An 18,038-nucleotide genomic window follows, 5' to 3' on the forward strand; every position below is an offset into this window, starting at 1 on the left:
AATTACCTTTTGGCTTCCTTGATTTTTCTCTGTTGATCTTATTTTTATTGATTTCTGCTCCAGCTTTATTTATTTGCTTGCTCTTACTTTGAATTTAATTTGCTCATATTTTTCTAGTTGCATAAGGTAGAAACTTAGATTCTTAGATTTTTAGATCTGTCATCTTTTCTAATATTTGCATTCAGTGCTATAAATTTTCTCTAAGTCCTGCTTTCTCTGCGTTCCACAAGTTTTGATAAGTTGTAGTTTCATTTAGTTAGAGATAGCTCTTGAGACTTCTTCTTTGACCTATGTTTTATTTAATCTCCATGTATTGTGTTTAATCTCCAAATATTGTATTTTGGGATTTTTCAGCTATCTTTTTGTTACTGATGTCTAGTGTAATTCAAGAGCATACTTTGTACAATTTCTGTTATTTTAAATATGTGAAGGTCTGTTTTATGTTGCAGAGTGTGGTCTGCTTGCTTGCTTATGTATGTATGTATGTATGTATGTATGTATGTATGTATGTATTTATTTATAAGAGATGCTGGTGATGTAAGGTTCTCTCATCTCTACTGTATGTGACTTCATTCAAAATGACATATGGTTAGAAAAATCAGAACGAAGCAACTCAAGTATTTGTTAATGGATGAATGGAGAAACAAAATGTGGTATATACATACAATGGAATATTATTTAGCCTTAAAAAGGAAGGAAATTCTGATATGTGCTACAACATGGATGAACCTTGATAACATGCCAAATGAAAAAAAACCCAGTCACAAAGGACAGATATCGAATGATTCAATTTTTGTGAGGTGCCTAGTCATTCATAGAGACCAGATAGTTGAATTATGGTTGCCAGGAGCTGCTGGGAGAAGAGAAAGGAGAATTTTAGTGTTAATGGGTACAGACTTCCACTTGGGGAAGATTGCAAAGTTCTAATCAATAAAGTGGTCTTTTAAAAAGTTCTGTAGGGATACCTGGGTGCTCCGTTGGTCAAGTGTCAGACTCTTGATCTCAGCTCAGGTCTCGATCTCAGGTTTGTGAATAGTTCAGGCCCCACACTGAGCTCCACACTGGTTGTGGAGCCTATGTAAAAAATTAAAAAAAAAAAGAAAAATAATAAAAAATAAAAAGAATAAATAATAAAAGATAAATAATAAAAAGAAGGTGGATAGTAGTGATGGTCACACAACACTGTGAATGTACTTCCTGCCATAGAACTGTACACTGAAAAGTGGTTCAAATGGTAAATTTTATGTTATGTGTATTTTTTTTTATTAAAAAAAAATTTTTTTTTAATGTTTATTTTTGAGACAGAGAGAGACAGAGCATGAACGGGGGAGGGTTAGAGAGAGGGAGACACAGAATCTGAAACAGGCTCCAGGCTCTGAGCTGTCAGCACAGAGCCCGACGCGGGGCTCAAACCCACGGACCACGAGACCATGACCTGAGCCGAAGTCGGCCGCTTAACTGACTGAGCCACCCAGGCGCCCTGTTATGTGTATTTTAATACAATATTTTAAAATGGAAAGATTTTTTAAAAATTAGAATGTTGCCAAGGAAAAGGTTAAAGAGTTATTTGAAAATTTTCTTTTATGCCAAATGTTTTTATTTATCTTGGGACTTATTTGACTAGTTTAATTTTCTTTTCTTTCTTTTTTTTTTTTTTTTTATGTTTACTTGTTCTGAGAGAGAGAGAGAGTGAGTGAGTATGCAGGAGGGACAGAGAGAGAGAGAGAGAGAGAGAGGGAGGGAGGGAGAGAGAGAATGCTTAGCAGGCTCTGTGCTGTAGGTGCAGAGCCTAATGCAGGACTCAAACTCATGAACCATGAGATCACGACCTGAGCCGAAACCAAGAATCGGACGCTCAGTTGACTGAGCCACCCAGACACCCCCCTAATTTCTTTTATGGTTGATCTGATAGAACATAATTATGTTCAGTTAGGATTTCTTATGGTGTGATGAGGAATAGGATTTTTATGTAGACAAGACAGAAATGTATATATGATGAATCTGATACTTATAGAAGATATTCATGCATTTACTTAAGGACCACCCTGCTTGTGGCCTTGACTGATTTGTAGCTACTGGGATTTGAGATCAAAGAATCTTCAGAGGTCACTTATTTCAATCCTTTTTAAAAAAGTGATCAGTTGAACCTCAGAGAGGTTAAATGACTTTACCAAGTTTCACAGCTAATGGAGTGACTTTATCTTTACCTGAAACCAGAGCTTCTTAGTCCTACTTTATAACAGGTCTCTGTGTATCAGTAGTCTGGGCCCTATCAGTCCAAACTCTGATTTCAAATAAAACCGGCATTGGTGTCTTACCTCCTCCCCTAGCATGCCACTGTTTCTGCAACCCATGCAGATAATGGTGTTCTGCTTAATGAGCTTGAGATCAGTGACTCCTCAACCAGTTACTTCAAAGCAGCGTTCTCAATCTGAGGGGGAAAAATTCCCGATGACTGGAACCTGCTCTCCGGAGATTCTGATTTAATAGGTCTGTAGGGGGGAAGGGTGGCTTTCCCATCATACTTTAAAAAATAATGATCATATTCAGCACAAGTTGAGAGGTGCTGCTTAAAGGTTCTTTTAAAGCATGGCTTCCCAAACCTGGCTGATTCCCAAATCCCTTAGGGAGCTCAGAACCCTCAGACCCCGCTGCTGTTCAAGGACTCCTTCCTGGTCCAGGAGGACTGTGAGGTACTGGAAGTCCTCCGAGGCCACACTCAAGGTGGAATACTCATTTTTCTGTGTTGCTTAAAACCAGACCAAGTGAATGAAACAATTTCAGAACCATTACATGGGCAGCAGATATCATTTTAATGAAGTGAAGCTTGGCTCAGGCCTTATAATGCTGTTATTTTTTAGACTAAAAATAAAACTGCTTCTTAAAGAATTTGAGATGGTGTGTAAAATTTTAAAAAATTTGGTCTTGTACTAAAAGCACCTTTTTAAAAATATTTTTTTGTAGAGGACGGGGTCTGGGTTTGTTTTTAAGCGAGGAAGATTATATTGTTGGAGGAGTATAGAGGGAAATGTTTGTGTATTTACATGTGAAGACACTGTGCCTTCAGTGCCCTTTTGCACTTAGATTCGAGCTGCCTGCGTTTATATGGATTTGAATTCCCTGAATGGAATACTAGATAAAGCACATGCGGTTTATGACCCAGAGATATTTCTTAAATTTTAATTATATAAATGAGGCATGAATTTATTCTCCTTGTAAAAACTGAAACGTTACAGAAAAGTTGGGAGTCCCATATGACTGCCGTTCTGAGTCCTAGCGTCTTCCTCAGAGATAGTGATGGTTCCCAGTGTCCTGTGGATCCTTCCAGAACTTTTCCGTGTCAGGTAGACTGAGCAAAGAAAATAAATACTATTCTGTAACTTTTGCTTATTTTCATGTCCACTTCTGTGCAGCTGTATAGCTGTACCATAGTTCTTTAAGCCATTCTCCTATTGATGAACACAGAGGCCGTTCCCAGTGCTGCAGGGAGCATTCTTGTGCATGGCTCTGTGTGCACGTGCGCAGTGTGATTGCTGGGGCAGGGGCTGTACGGTTCAGTGCCGAATCGTCCTCCAGCCAGGCCCTGCTGCAGGAGCTGATTGAACTGACTCAGGAGAATTTGCTGGGCGTCACTGAACTTGCAGGTATTTGAGTGAAGGCACAAAATGGCAGAGCATGTGTCAGCTTTTTGTTTGTAACTGTCATAAATACGAGGAGTATTTTGGGTTTGCCATGTAGACCCCGAATTACGTCTGCTAATAACTGTGTACCCAGTGCCAGTGTGCTGGGTGCTGACTTGGAAACATTTTGTAAAAAATGCTGAATTAGGGTAGTGATGTGAAGACAATTAACAGATAATGGTAGCCAGAATAATTGTGTCAAAACAGCAAGAAATATCAAGAGAATTTGATGTGTTCTGCATTTTCTTTGGTGCTTGCCTTTTGCAATAGCATTAGAAACTTTAGGTTGGGTATATGGTAAGTTTTCTTGTATATTTGATCAGTTTGACCATAAAATAATAACTTGGCCATTTCAAAGAAGCTTTTCATTATAAAGTGTCAGCTGTTTATTAGTCTCCATAAATTCTTATTTGTGTCATTGTAAAAGATCCGTTTTTAAAAATAATTTTCATCAACACAAATAGTGTTAGTGCTTCCCTTAGTTTACATTTTGCGTGGTCTTTTCCATGTATTTACATAGTCTACAAATGCAGCCTTTCTTGGAGGGGGTGAATACATTTTCCTGTGTGAATATACAAAGTTTTACTTTAGTTCTCCCCTATTGTTGGACTTCCAAGTCACTTTTGATTTTCTAGTGTGAAGAAAGCGCTGGAAGCATACTTGTGCAAAGCGTTGTTTGCTTTTCAGCTACTTTCTCCATCTGTGTTCCTCAAAATAAGATCGCTGGGTTTCTTCTATGTTGCCAGGAAGATTGTGAGGCTAACAGTGAAGGGGGAGGAGCTTTACCACTTTCTGGGGGCTACCCAGGCTCCTCTCTTCTCCCCCCAAGTAGATGAGCTTTTATCATTTTACTTATTTTTGTCTTGGTATAGGGTTGTGAGATTTTTGTCCCGTGGGTCTATGGTGTTGGTGTTGGTGTTTTGACATCGATGTCAGTGTGTTGTTTTGTCATTTTACGTTGGATTCGCACTAGTGTGTTAATGTTTTCATTTTTCTCATGCTTAGCAACTCATATCTGATAGTGAGGTGATGGTGGACTTGGCACCACTGACTTAGAACAGTGGCTGTTTGTCCTTGGCCAGAAGATCAGATGACCGGGAGCAAGGTAAGGTGAGGGAGTCAGCAGTTCCGGAAATGGGCGATTGTGTTGTCCAGTGAAGAAGAATGCCAAAGAATTATCTGGGTCCATGTACCTTTCCATGGAATGAGACAAAGTTCCCTAAGTAATGGGAAATTTAAGGACATGTAATATGTGCTCACTGGTAAGGAAGTTGATAGTAAAAAGAGGGTCGCCTGGGTGGCTCAGTCGGTTAAGTGTCCAGCTTTGGCTCAGGTCATGATCTTGCGGTTCATGAGTTCAAACCCTGCGTTGGGCTCCGTGCTGACACCTCAGAGCTTGTTTCGGATTCTGTGTTTCCCTCTCTCTCTGCCCCTCCCCTGCTCACACTCTCTCTCTCAAAAATAAAGAAACATTAAAAAAATAAAAAATAAATAGATAAATAAAAGAAAGTTAATGGTAAAAAGAGGTTTCTGTGGTTTGTTTGTTTTTGTTTTTACCTTCTGTGGATGCTTTGTCTTGTGAAACCAGCAGTGCCCAGGAGGGAGCTGAGATGGGCAGGTACAGATTTATGGACTTTGTAGTGACATGTAAGAAGCTATTGGGACTCAAGTATTAGGTAGTTTTTACATTAAAAGTTCTGAATGGCCTCAGATAAGTGGTGACCCTGGGATTTCTAGACACTTTGGGTCCTAATGTAATGTGGTCTGCAACAATTTGCCTGTTACCTTAGTCCACGTACTAACTAAAATGTTAAGTTGTTTTCATTTATTTTGGTTTGTATAAGTCATTAATTTCCTGGATGTATACATCTTTTTATTGACTTACAGGTTCTTCTATTCCTCTTATGTGCATACAAATTAGGCAGAATCTTTTTAGGGCTGTGATGGCAGCCTGTCCTGCCCCCCCCCCTTTTTTTTTTTTAATTAGCAGCCTTTTTGAGCTAAAAATCATACAGTCATATAGTTCATCCATTGGAGATGTACACTTCAAATGGTTTTTAGTGTTTTCCCAGAGTTGTGTGCAGGCATCACCAGAATTAAGTAGAACATTTTCATTATCCCCCCAAAGAAACCGCATATCCATTAGCAGTTATTCTCTATCTTTCCCCAAAACTCCCCAGCCCCAGGCTGTCCGCAGTCTATTTCCTGTCCTTATAGATTTGCCTGTTCTGCACATTTCTTGTAAACGGAATCCTACGGTATATGTGGTATCTGTCCTCTTTCACTTAGCATAATGTTGTCAAGGTTCATCCATGTTGTAGCAGGTGCTGGAGCTTCATTCCTTTATGTGGCAGAGTAACATTGCATTGTGCGGATAGAGCACATTGTATTTATCCATTCATCAGTCCTGGACACTTGGGCTGTTTCCACTCTTCTGCTATTGTGAATAATGCTGCTAGGAAAGGTTTCTGTGTGGGCTGCATTTTCAGTTCTTGTGGGTAGATACCTAGGAGTTTTCCCCTTTTGGTTCTTAGTCTCATTTTGACCTGGTATGCTTTCACATCTCCCATACTTGCACAGTATGAAATAGTGTTAGTAGTGAAATAGAAATAGTGTTTCAGCTACAAAGGAGGAGAAGAGACCTGGTCTGTGTGTGTGCCTGGATATGCTGGGTGGGGGCTGACTCTAGGGGTATTTCTACCCTGATCATATTTGTACAGTCTTGATATAACTGGCAAAAGTTGCAGTTGTTTTCAGTTTTTATTAATGACAACTTTCAGATAACTCACAGTAAGTAATGATGAAAGAGTCTTTACTGTATTGCTAGCCTGATAGGAATTTATTTGTTCGTTGGTAAAAATGGCTGCAGTTTTACTGCTAATGGGAACTAGCATTTCTTTAATGCCTTGGGAGGCATGCAAAAATTGTAGGACCAGTTGTGTGCTCAGGGTGCGAGGTAAGTCTGGCTAGTGAATGCTGATTGGCAGTTCTGATTGCTGTTGATGGCATCTTAGATCTGTGGAGAGAGAGGAGGGAAGTAGAAGGTTCTGTTGATGGTAAGTCGTCCTGTCAGTGGGCCGTCTGCTCATTTATTGTGTAGAGCGGCTCATTATGTAACTTTTGATTCTTAGTCATTTCATATTTTTGTTATTAACTACTTTAAAGGTATGGAGAGGATCTAAAGTAACATGATGAACCCGATTACTGGATTTAACAAATTTGACTTCTTTTTTCTTTTTCCTGCCTCTCTCCTTTTCCCCTTCTCTCCTTCCCTCCGTTTTGAAATTTAAGGAATGCAACTTTTTGGATGCACTTGAACATCCTTTGGTACGCCTCCCATATACCTCCCTCCTTTCTCAGGCGTAACCACTCTTGCAAGTCAGGTAGATATATGTCCTTTTCATTTATGTTTTTATGCTCCTGTGTTTATGTTCCTAGCAATATATATTGATTATGTCTGTATTTTTAAACATTACATAAATAGTTCAATTTTTAATTCTAACTGTAGCAGTGTCTCTCAAACTTTCTCATTTTTGACGGAAGGCTGCCTGGTGGCTTAGTTGGTAAAGCATCTGACTCTTGATTTTGGCTCAGGCTATGATCTCATGGTTCATGAGATTGAGCCCCACATCAGGCTCTGTGCTGACAGTGTGGAGCCTGCTTGGGATTCTCTCTCTCTCCCTCTCTCTCTGACCCTCCCTTGCTCTCTCTCTCTCTCTCTCTCTCTCTCAAAATAAATAAATAAACATTAAAAGAAAACCAAAACAATATTTTTGGCACATATCTGGTGTTAAGTTTTTCTTGTGGTATGATAAAATATATATAGCATACAATTTACTTTTTTTTAAAGATTTTATTTATTTTTTTGTTTTTATTTTTATTATTTATTTTATGTATATTAAAAAAATTTTTTTTAACATTTACTCATGTTTTGAGAGAGAGAGAGAGCACAAGCAGGGGAGGGGCAGAGAGAGGGGGAGACACAGAATCTGAAGCAAGCTCAAGGCTCTGAGCTGTCAGCACAGAGCCCGATGCGGGGCCCAAACTCATGAAATGCAAGATCATGACCTGAGCTGAAGTCAGATGCTTAATCCACTGAGCCACCCAGGCACCCCTTATTTTTTTGTTTTTAAAGTTTATTTATTTTGAGAGAGAAAGAGCACAAGCAGGAAAGAGGCAGAGAAGGACAGAGAGAATCCCAAACAGGCTCTGTGATGTCAGCGCAGAGCCCAACGCAGGGCTCAGTCTCATGAACCGTGAGATCATGACTGAGCCGAGATCAAGAGTAGGACACTTAAACTGAGCCACCCAGGTGCCCCTAAAGATTTTATTTTTAAGTAATCTCTACACACAATGTGTAGCTTCAACTCATAATCCGGAGATCAAGAGTCATATGCTCTTCTGACTGAGCCAGCCAGGCACCCCTAAAATTCACCATTTTAACTATTTTCAAGCATACAGTTCGGTAGCATTAAATACATTCACGTTGTTGTGCAATCATTGCCATTATCCATTTCCAGAACTTTCTCATCATCCCAACTAGAAACTCTATACCCATTAAACAGTTATGCTCCGTCCCCCCCCCCCCGACCCCCCAGTTGTTAGGTAACAACTAACCTCTATTCTACTTGTTCTATGAATTTGCTTATTCTAGGTACCACATATAAGGAGAATCATACAATAGTTGTCCTTTAGTTGTCTGGCTCATTATTTCATTTAGTGTAATGTTTTTAAGTTTTATCCATGTTGTGGTATGTATCAGAATTTCCTTTTTATGCTAATACTCTGCAGTATAGTTATACCATATCTCATTTATCCATTTATCTGTTGATGGATATTTGCCGTGTTTCCACCTGTTGGTTATTGTGATTAATGCTTTGAACATTGGTGTATAAGTATCTTGAGTTTCTGCTTTCAGTTGTTTTGGATTTATACCTAGGAGTGGAATTGCTGGATCATATGATAATTCTATGTTTAACTTTTTGGGGAACTGCCAAACTGTTTTCCACCACAGCTAAATCATTTTATATTCCCACCAGCAGTACAGGGAAGTCCTGATTTTTTTCCACATCCTCACCAATACTTGTTATTTTCTGTTTCTTTTTTCTTTTTCCTTTTTATAATAGCTCTCCTGATGGGTTGAAATGCTTTTGATTTGTTTTTCTCAAATGGCTTATGGTGTTGAGTATCTTTTCTGCTTAGTGGTCATGTGTATATCTTCTTTGAAGAAAAGACCATTCAAATCTTTCCTCAGCACCATTTGTGGAAAAGACTGTCCTTCCCCAGTTGACTCCTCTTGGCACCCCTAGTTTAAGTTATTTTTATTGTAATGTAAGAATACACGCAAGGATGAATTTCTTATGCTTAAAAGATTTTAAAAACAAGACAGATTAACAAATTAGATATAGATAAAATGACAAAACCAATAAAATTAAAATCAATTTTATGGGACAGATGATGTTTTACTCAACTTGGTGCATTTACTGTGACTATAGTATTATCTGCTGTGGTGTTGGGAATGCATTGGGAATTTGGGAATGCCTTTTTTACCTGGCCACCTGACTGACTCCTCTGTTCTCTCCCCACTTTTCTCAAGTCTGAAAACAATAAAACTGTGCAGGGGTGCCATTTGACCTTTAGTTGGATATGTGCGTTATGCACTTATCAGTTCTTACTCTGTTCTTGACTATTGGTACAGACCAATTAACATCCTGTTATTTGGCCTAAGCCTCGTGGTAGGCACAACAGCACACGTGGGCCGGGAAATCCCTGGGCAGCTCTCTGTTTCCAGGGAAGCATCTGGATGATCCAGAACAGGCTTATGCTAATGTTTTTAGGGTAATATTAAAATGAAAACACACAATTTAAAAATTCTCACAGAGAGTGTATAGACTGGGAGAAGTATCCGCAGACCTGGTTTGAGACGCACTTCTCAATGTTTGACAAACACTGTTTTATTTCCTCTGCAGCTGGTGAATTTAATTTTTCCCCCTCAAGTTTAAACAATTAAGGTAGGGATCCTGACCTTCAAGTTTGGCAGGAGGAGCTTGTTTTGCTTTTTTGTTTTCCTTTTCTTTTTCTGTAGTAACCATTTAGAGGGCATCTCATTGTTGCCTGCTTTCTGTATTGCCTCTGTCCTAGATGGTGGTAAAGGGTCCCTTCCCCTTAGCTGGGCGTCTGCCTCTTTTTCTTAATTGCATTTATTAGCTTTGGTTATTCTTGTAACTTTGGTTTCTCATATTGCTTATTTTTAGTGTTTTTACTTTACTGCTTCTTCCCTTGAATAAAACCAAAATAAAAGCTTCTGTTCTTTTGTTTAAAATTTTTTTTTTTACATTTTTATTTATTTTTGATAGAGACAGAGCACAAGTGGGGGAGGGACAGAGAGAGAGGGAGACACAGAATCTGAAGCAGGCTTCAGGCCCCGAGCTGTCAGCATAGAGCCCGACATGGGGCTCGAACCCACAAACCGTGAGATCATGACCTGGGCCAAAGTCGGACACTTAACCGACTGAGCCCGCCAGGCGCCCCAAAAGCTTCTATTCTTAATCTAAGCTCATGATATATGTGTTTACAAATAACTTTGCTGCCAAGAATCTGTCAGGTTGGCTTTTATTACATTAGTTTTATGTGGTTAACGTGACAACCCTTGAAGACCATGTCTTCTGACTTAAATTCTCAACTGAGCTGTCCCTATTGAAAGTGTGAGACTGCCAGTTTGATTTTAAATATTGGAAGTGAGTTACAGTGAGATAGAGCTGCAGAGCAACAACCTTCATGTTCTTTTGCTTCTAAATGCGTTTGGCGTTTGTTTCTACTTGAAGATAGCGTTTCCCTGATGCTTTTTTTTTTTTTTTTTTTTTTTTGAGGAAGAGCCCTCTCCCTTCTGTGGACAGGTCTGGGGGCAAATGGCTGAGACATGAACTGGGGCCCTGGGCTGCCTCCTGTGAAGAGATCACCTTCACGCCTTCTCTCCAGTGTTCCAGTGTGTAGCTCATTTCTTACTGGCGTGAACTCCTATATATAGCACCTAAAATCAAACTGTTCTCGTCTGTGTGTGACATGAAGTAGTGCTCTAATCTAATTCCAGGACGTGATGAAATCTTCCTATTAACAATATAATAGTTTTCCAAATTTGTGTCAAGAAATAACCAGAGAATTACATTTATTAAGAAAATGCCCCCCCCCCCCTTTTTGGCCAGACTAATAGCATTTATGTGACATAACACATATTGCTGTGTTAGTAGTAGGCTAGGGCCTAGTTCTCAGTGATGTGTCTTTGCTGTTTAGCTATTTGCTGTCTAAGTGAGCTGTTGGCAATTTTTTTTTTTTGAACAGTGCATTTTTTTTTTAAAGATTTTATTTTTTTTTTAATTTTTTTTTTCAACGTTTTATTTTTTATTTTTGGGACAGAGAGAGACAGAGCATGAATGGGGGAGGAGCAGAGAGAGAGGGAGACACAGAATCGGAAACAGGTTCCAGGCTCTGAGCCCTCAGCCCAGAGCCCGACGCGGGGCTCGAACTCATGGACCGCGAGATCGTGACCTGGCTGAAGTCGGACACTTAACCGACTGCGCCACCCAGGCGCCCCTAAAGATTTTATTTTTAAGTAATCTCTGCACCCAACATGGGGCTCGAACCCACAACCCCAAGATCAAGAGTCACATGCTCTACCAGCTGAGCCAGCCAGGGGCCCCTGAACAGTGAAATTTTTTATTTTATTTTTAAAATAGTGGTAAAACACGCAAAAATAAATTTACCGTCATTAACATTTTTAAGAGTACAGTTCAGTGGCACGTAATTCATAGTGTTGTACAATGATTGCCATTGTGTAGTTTCAGAACATTTTATCCCCAAATAAGCCCATACCCGTTAAGAAGTCACTTCCCTTCCCCCCGCCCCCCCTAGGCTCCGACAGCCAATAATCTGCTTCTGTCTCTGTGGATTTACCGGTTCTGGACCTTTCATATGAAAGGAATCATACAATAAGTGGTCTTTTGTGACTGGTGGTTTCAAAGTTCATCTATATATTATAGCATAAATCAGTACTTCATTCCTTTTTGTATCGTATTGGGTATGTCATATTTTATTAATGACAAGTCTTTTGGTTAGCTAAATTTTTAAAACTTATGTTAAAATACACATACTTTAAAATTTACCATTTTAACCATTTTTTTTAAATGTTTATTTTTGAGAGAACGAGGGGGAGGGGCAGAGAGTGGGGAGGGGCAGCAAGGGCGGTGCAGAGAGAGAGGGAGACGGATCCAAAGCAGCCTCTATGCTGACAGCATAGAGCCTGAGGTGGGGCTTGAACTCATGAACTTTGAGATCATGACCTGAGCCAAAATCAAGAGTCAGATGCTTAACTGACTGAGCCATCCAGGCACCCCACCATTGTAACCATTTTTAAGTGTATATAGTTCGCTGGCATTAAGTATGCTCACACTGCTGTGCAGTCATCAACACTACTGTCTACCTCTAGAGCTTTTTCATCTTCCCCAACTGAGACTTTGTACCCATTAAATACTAACTTCCTATTCTCCATTCTCCCCCAGTCCCTGGCAACCACCATTTTACTTTCTGTCTCAATGATAGGGAACTTGATTACTCTAGATCCTTAAGAAAAGTAGAATCATACAGTATTTGTCCTTTTGTGCCTGGCTCATTTCACTTAGCATAAAGTCCTCAAGGATCATCCATGTTGTAGCACATGTTAGAATTTTTTTTAGTTGCTTTTTAGTTGCTGAACAATATTCCATTGCACGTATTATCCCATGTTTTGTTTATCCATTCATCTGTTGATGGGCACTTGGGTTGCTTCTACCCTTTGGAATATTGCTCATAATGCTATTATGAACGTGGGTGTACAAGTATCTGTTTGAGTCCCTGCTTTCGGTTCTTTTGGCTATATACCCTGAGGTGAAATTGCTGATCATATGGTAAATCTATATCTAACTTTTTGAGGAACTACCATTCTGTTTTCCACAGCGGCTGCACCATTTTACATGCCCATCAGCAATGCGCAAGATGAGTTCCAGTTTCTCCATATCTTTGCCAACACCTATTATTTTGTTTTTTGTTTTTTTTTTGATAGGTGCCATCCTAATGGCTACTTGAAATATGTATTTTAAATTTTAGTTTATAATTAAATGTCATTGTACAGGCAAGCACATAGCACTTAATACTAAGTTTTTTTCAAATTTTTAAAAAATATTTATTTTTGAGAGAGAGAGAAAGAGAGAGTGAGCTGGGGAGGGCAGAGAGAGAGAGAGAGGGAAACACAGAATCCAAAGCAGGCTCCAGGCTCTGAGCTGTATGCACAGAACCTGATGCAGGGTGAGATCATGACCTGAGCCAAAGTCAGGCACTTAACTGACCACCTGGGTGCCCGTAAGTCTTTTTAATAAGTAACAAGTATGACCTTAGTTGACTCTTTGATATGAACTGGGATGGGAGCACCAAAAATGTTGAGGAGACCATTGTTACTATAGTACTTCTAAAAATTATGTCTAAAAAATAATAATAAAAACTGTAAGTCTAACTGTATAGATTTATTTACCCCCCCCCCCCCAAAGTCATGGACAAGGTAGTGCACGGCAGTACTTGATGTAAGTTGGTAGACTTGATCTATCAAGTTATTGTTGGATATATTATAGAGTTTACATATAGAGCAGGGGTCAGCAGCATTTCCCTGTAAAGGTAGTAAATACTTTAAGCTTTGTTGGTTCTAAGCCTTTGTCTCAACCACTCAACTCTGCTGTTGTCCTACATGAAAGCAGCCATGGAAAATATGTAAATGGATGAGCATGGCTATACAAGTAACACTTTGTATGTATACGGTTATTTGTTTAAAAAAAAATTTTTTTTAACGTTTATTTATTTTTAAGACAGAGAGAGACAGAGCATGAACAGGGGAGGGGCAGAGAGAGAGGGAGACACAGAATCGGAAGCAGGTTCCAGGCTCTGAGCCATCAGCCCAGAGCCTGACGCGGGGCTCGAACTCATGGACCGTGAGATCGTGACCTGAGCTGAAGTCGGACGCTTAACCGACTGAGCCACCCAGGTGCCCCTGTATATGGTTATTTGAATTGCATTTAACTCATACCTGTCCCAAAATGTTATTCATCTTTTGATTTGAAACCACTTAAAAATGTAAAAACAGGAACGTCTGGGTGGCTCTGATGGTTAAGCAGCCAACTTCAGCTCAGGTCATGATCATGCAGTTCGTGGGTTCGAGGCCCACATCGGGCTCTGTGCTAACAGCCTGGAGCCTGCTTCGGATTCTGTGTCTCCCTCTCTTTTTGCCTTTTCCCCACTCGGCTTCCTCTCTCTCTCTCAAAAATAAACATTAAAAAAATTTTTAATGTAAAAATATTCTGGGGCATCTGGGTAGGTCAGTCAGTTGAACATCTGACTCTTGTGTTCAGCTCAGGTCATGATCTCACTGTTCATGAGATTAAGCACACCCCCCCCCCGCCCCCCCCCCCCCCCAGCCTCCTGGAGGCTGCTTAAGATTCTCTTCCTCTCTTTCTGTTCTTCCCCTGCTTGTGTTCTCTCTCTCTCTCTCTCTCTCTCTCTCTCTCTCTCTCTCTCTCTCTCTCTCAAAAATAAATATTAAAAAAAGTAAAGATATTCTTACCTCGTGAGCTGTACAGAAGTAGGAAGTGGATGGGCTGGGTTTGGCCTGTGGGTGTGGTTTGTTGATCTGTGGTATGAAGGAATTAGTGGGTATTAGAGGTGCTGTGGAACTCTTGTGATACTTGGGCTATTTGTTGAAACACTTTGGAGTTAGCTTTTGCTCCAGGCAAAGGGCCAAGGGCTAAGGGAGTCAGGCTGCTGGAAAGGAAGAATAGTAAGCTCAGAGTAGCAGATGCTGGAATCCCAGTTGGGATGTGTGCCTTATGTAACAAAGATTAAGTGATCCAGCTAACTTCTGGCATGGTTCTTGGCACATCTTTGCTTTCCATAAGTGTCTGTGGGAATGTAGGTAAGATGAGAAAGGTGAACAAGGTCTGAGAAGGATTGGGCCATACTAAGTGACTGCTGTTTGGGTACCCTGTCATCGCCTTTGTGTGTGTGTGTGAGTTCATGAAGACCCCAGGCCGCTGAAACCTGGGGTCCGTAGGGCTCTAAAGTGTACCAGGTGCCAGGCAGCAGGCTGGGGGCCTCACTGAGCTGCTGGGTGGGTATTACCGTCCCTGTTTTACAGATGCAGGCACTGAGACAGAGCGAAGTTGGTAAAGTCTGAAAGGTCACTCAGCTGGAAAACTTTTAGCTGGGATTTGAAAGTAAGTTTACCTCTCTGATCCTAATGGTTGGCGTGTTCCAGTGAGGAGACCTGTTTTTCGGATTTGGTTCTGCTGTTGATTTTCTGTGTGAGCTTAGGGAAATTATTCTCCATCCAAGAAGGAAAAAATTCTTTTAGCTCGAGTAACTTCTGCCAAGCCTGCCTCACAGAATTATTGTAGGTAATTGAAAGAGGGAATAGATAAGAGCTCTTTGAAAAATATGGAGTACCATACAGAAGCAAGATGCTTTGTCAAGGCGAGGCCCCTCCACAGGGCACTCTGGTCCTGTCTGTGTAGCTCTCAAAGCCTTGCACCAGATCTGGGAGCTTGATTCTTTGGAGAAGCCGAGCCCTTAAGCTCTCGTGAGTTTACTTTTTTTAATGCCTGTATTAAGTGGAATAGGAGCTTGAAAAGAGAGAAAGGGCGGCAGTCAGAATGGCAAGGTAAGAATGAGCTGATAGCAAAGCCCCAGAGGGCATATTCAGACCCCAGGCTGATCCAAAGGATGCTGCACAGCTACGGGTGTGCACATGATGGTCCAGAGTTATGAAACCAAAAGGAAAGTTAAGCATTTTTTTAACGTTTATTTCTTTTTGAGAGAGAGAGAGGGAGAATGTGCGTGCGTGCATGCCAAGCCGTGGAGGGCCAGAGAGAGACTGAGGATCCATCCAAAGCGGGCTCCACACTGATAGCAGAGAGCCCAAAGCAGAGCTCGAACCCACAAACTAGTGAGATCATGACCTGAGCTAAAGTCAGAGGCTTAACCGATTGAGCCTCCCAGGCGCCCCAGAAAAGCTTTAAATCATGTCTGGTATGGTGATATAGCATATTTTTACCATTATTAAAGCTTTAGCATGTAGAGCTGAAAGTCTGGCAGTACTTACATATTTCATCTTCTGTGAGTGAAGAATAATCGCAACGTTATTTTATTACTATTACAAGCCTTTTAAAATTATCAAAGTACTCATGTCTTCCAAAAAATGTGTACGTATGCAAAGTGTATATAATACATATGCTTTAATTTCGCAGGCTAATAGATCTATTTTGTCTGTAGTTCTTAAGAACTCTAAACTGTTTTCAGGGATTAGGGATAAATTCAGTGAGAGTCTTAACACGGTTGGTGAGTAAGCATTATTGTGATAAAGTTCTGTGTGGCCCAGTGTAGACATATTAGAAATACGCTTAAAATAGCCGTCCTCTCAGGCCTCACTTTGGAGTGGAAGAAATAGTGTCAAAGAACTTCACAGTGCATTGCAGAGAGGTGGGACTCCTAAGGACTTACGCAGATTTTCAAGAGAAGTTAGGTGGTAAACAGAGAGCTACTGTATTTAAAATAAATTTGGTCTGAGAGATTTAACCTGATGAAACAGTGTGGGGTCCAGATCATTTTTATAATCAAATGTTTTAAATTTTATGCACATCCAGCAAACAGGTCTTCCTGTGATATGCTGGTTGGCCACTCAATGAAAGTATCAGATGTATTGTTTCTCTTTTGTTTTGTTTGCTATTCTGTTAAGAAAATTATCTAGTTAGGAATAGGGTGGGGGGAGGAGCCAACATTTTATTTTTATTTTTTTTTATTAGGGTTGTGGGTTTCTGTTTGATTTAAAGAATTTTTGTTTCTTACTGTATTTTACTGGCTTCTTTGTAAAATTTGTTTAGAGGGAAGCCACATACTTAGAGTTGTGGCTTTTATTTTATTTTAGTCATCGTCATCGTTGTTATAATGAAATAAAGATACTACCATGTTGCTTTATACTGGCAAAATGTATAACACATGTTTATTGAAAATGAGTTTACTGAGGGAGGCTTAAATGAAATTTGTCTGTTAATTATTTATATTATTTGGCCTTATCTTGGTAATTCTAGCCTGTGAAGTAGGGCTAGAAAATTGGTCGATTATGAAATAAACATACAAAAGTCCATAGCTTTGCTGTGTAACAGAGGATATAATTTAAAAAAAGAAAAAGACTTTACTCACTACAGCATCAAAACTCCCAAAATAATTTAAAACAATGCCAGAAATATGAAGAAAACGAAAAACGTTACAGTGGTGACATAGAATACTTGAAGATGTTAAACCAACTCGTTAATTTTTTAATTAATGTAATTCAAAGAAAAATCCCAGTGAATTTTTTTCTGACGGGGGAGAGTGACTTGTTAAAATGATTTTGAAGAGCATCCAGGAGAATAAACAGGCAAGAATAGCGAGGAACACTTTGAAAACTAAGAGTTTGGGGGAGGATTGGTTTTGTACTATCAGGTATTTATAGATTTATACAAGAATTTTAAAGAGTAATCTGAGCCCTAGAATAGATAGAAATAGCAGTAGATCTGAAAAGAAAGCCTAACACCTGACCCAACTATGCATGAGTTTAATATATAGACAAAGGCTTTGTGTATAAATCAGGACTTTTTCAAGTGCAAGAGAAAGAAAATCAATCATCTTGGTTTAAGCAAAAAACAAACAAAGGCATTTATTTTGTCAAGTACCTGGAGTACCCTTGGGGTGATAACTGGCTTCGGTGACTCCAGAGGAGGCTCAAATGCCCTCTCTCTCCTGACTTTGCTTGTTTCTCAGGGTTGGCTCCTTTCTGTCCTATTGCTGATGGGCTTCCTTTCTGCAGCTTAGAGGAAAAGGAGGTGTGGTTGTTGACACTTTCAGGCTTCTATTTTTACAGCAGAGGTCAAGGAAGAAAATGACCTTTCTTGCTGTCAGTATGTAAAATCTTAAGGAAGGACGCCGTGTGTGCTGCTGGGGTCATGTGCCCGTCCCTGGGCCATGACCATGGGATGCTGCACTAACAGGGTCACCCATGCCAGTTCTATCCAGGACTCCAGCTGTCTCTGCTGTGCAGTTTCACCAGAACCACACGGAACAATCAGGAGAGGAATTGTTCCCAAGGTGGGTGCGGCACGGGTGACAGAATTACTGGGGGAAGGTGGAGGCAGAGTATTGGGCAGACTGGGGTGGCAAATGTATACTCAGTCATTAAGAACAGGATGGAGTATTCAGTAAAGGGTGCTGCACACTTGGTTAACTATTTGAAAAAAAAAAAAATTACATCCC

At 40.1% G+C, this 18,038-nt stretch overlaps 1 protein-coding gene across 6 annotated transcripts in view; it reads left to right on the forward strand.

Moving 5' to 3' along the window:
• The window catches only part of TENT4B (terminal nucleotidyltransferase 4B), a 75,626-nt gene that overhangs the window by 21,566 nt on the left and 36,022 nt on the right, over positions 1-18,038 (forward strand). The window contains exon 2 of one of the 6 annotated variants that reach the window (XM_045045783.1): positions 17,802-17,873. The exons of the other annotated variants lie outside the window; for them this stretch is intronic. Coding sequence (XP_044901718.1) covers positions 17,802-17,873 — 72 coding nt within the window. The remainder of the gene's footprint in view (positions 1-17,801; positions 17,874-18,038) is intronic. 6 annotated transcript variants of the gene reach the window in all.

This window comes from Felis catus, chromosome E2 (genome assembly GCF_018350175.1).
Source record: "Felis catus isolate Fca126 chromosome E2, F.catus_Fca126_mat1.0, whole genome shotgun sequence".
In the NCBI taxonomy this organism is placed as follows: domain Eukaryota; kingdom Metazoa; phylum Chordata; class Mammalia; order Carnivora; family Felidae; genus Felis; species Felis catus.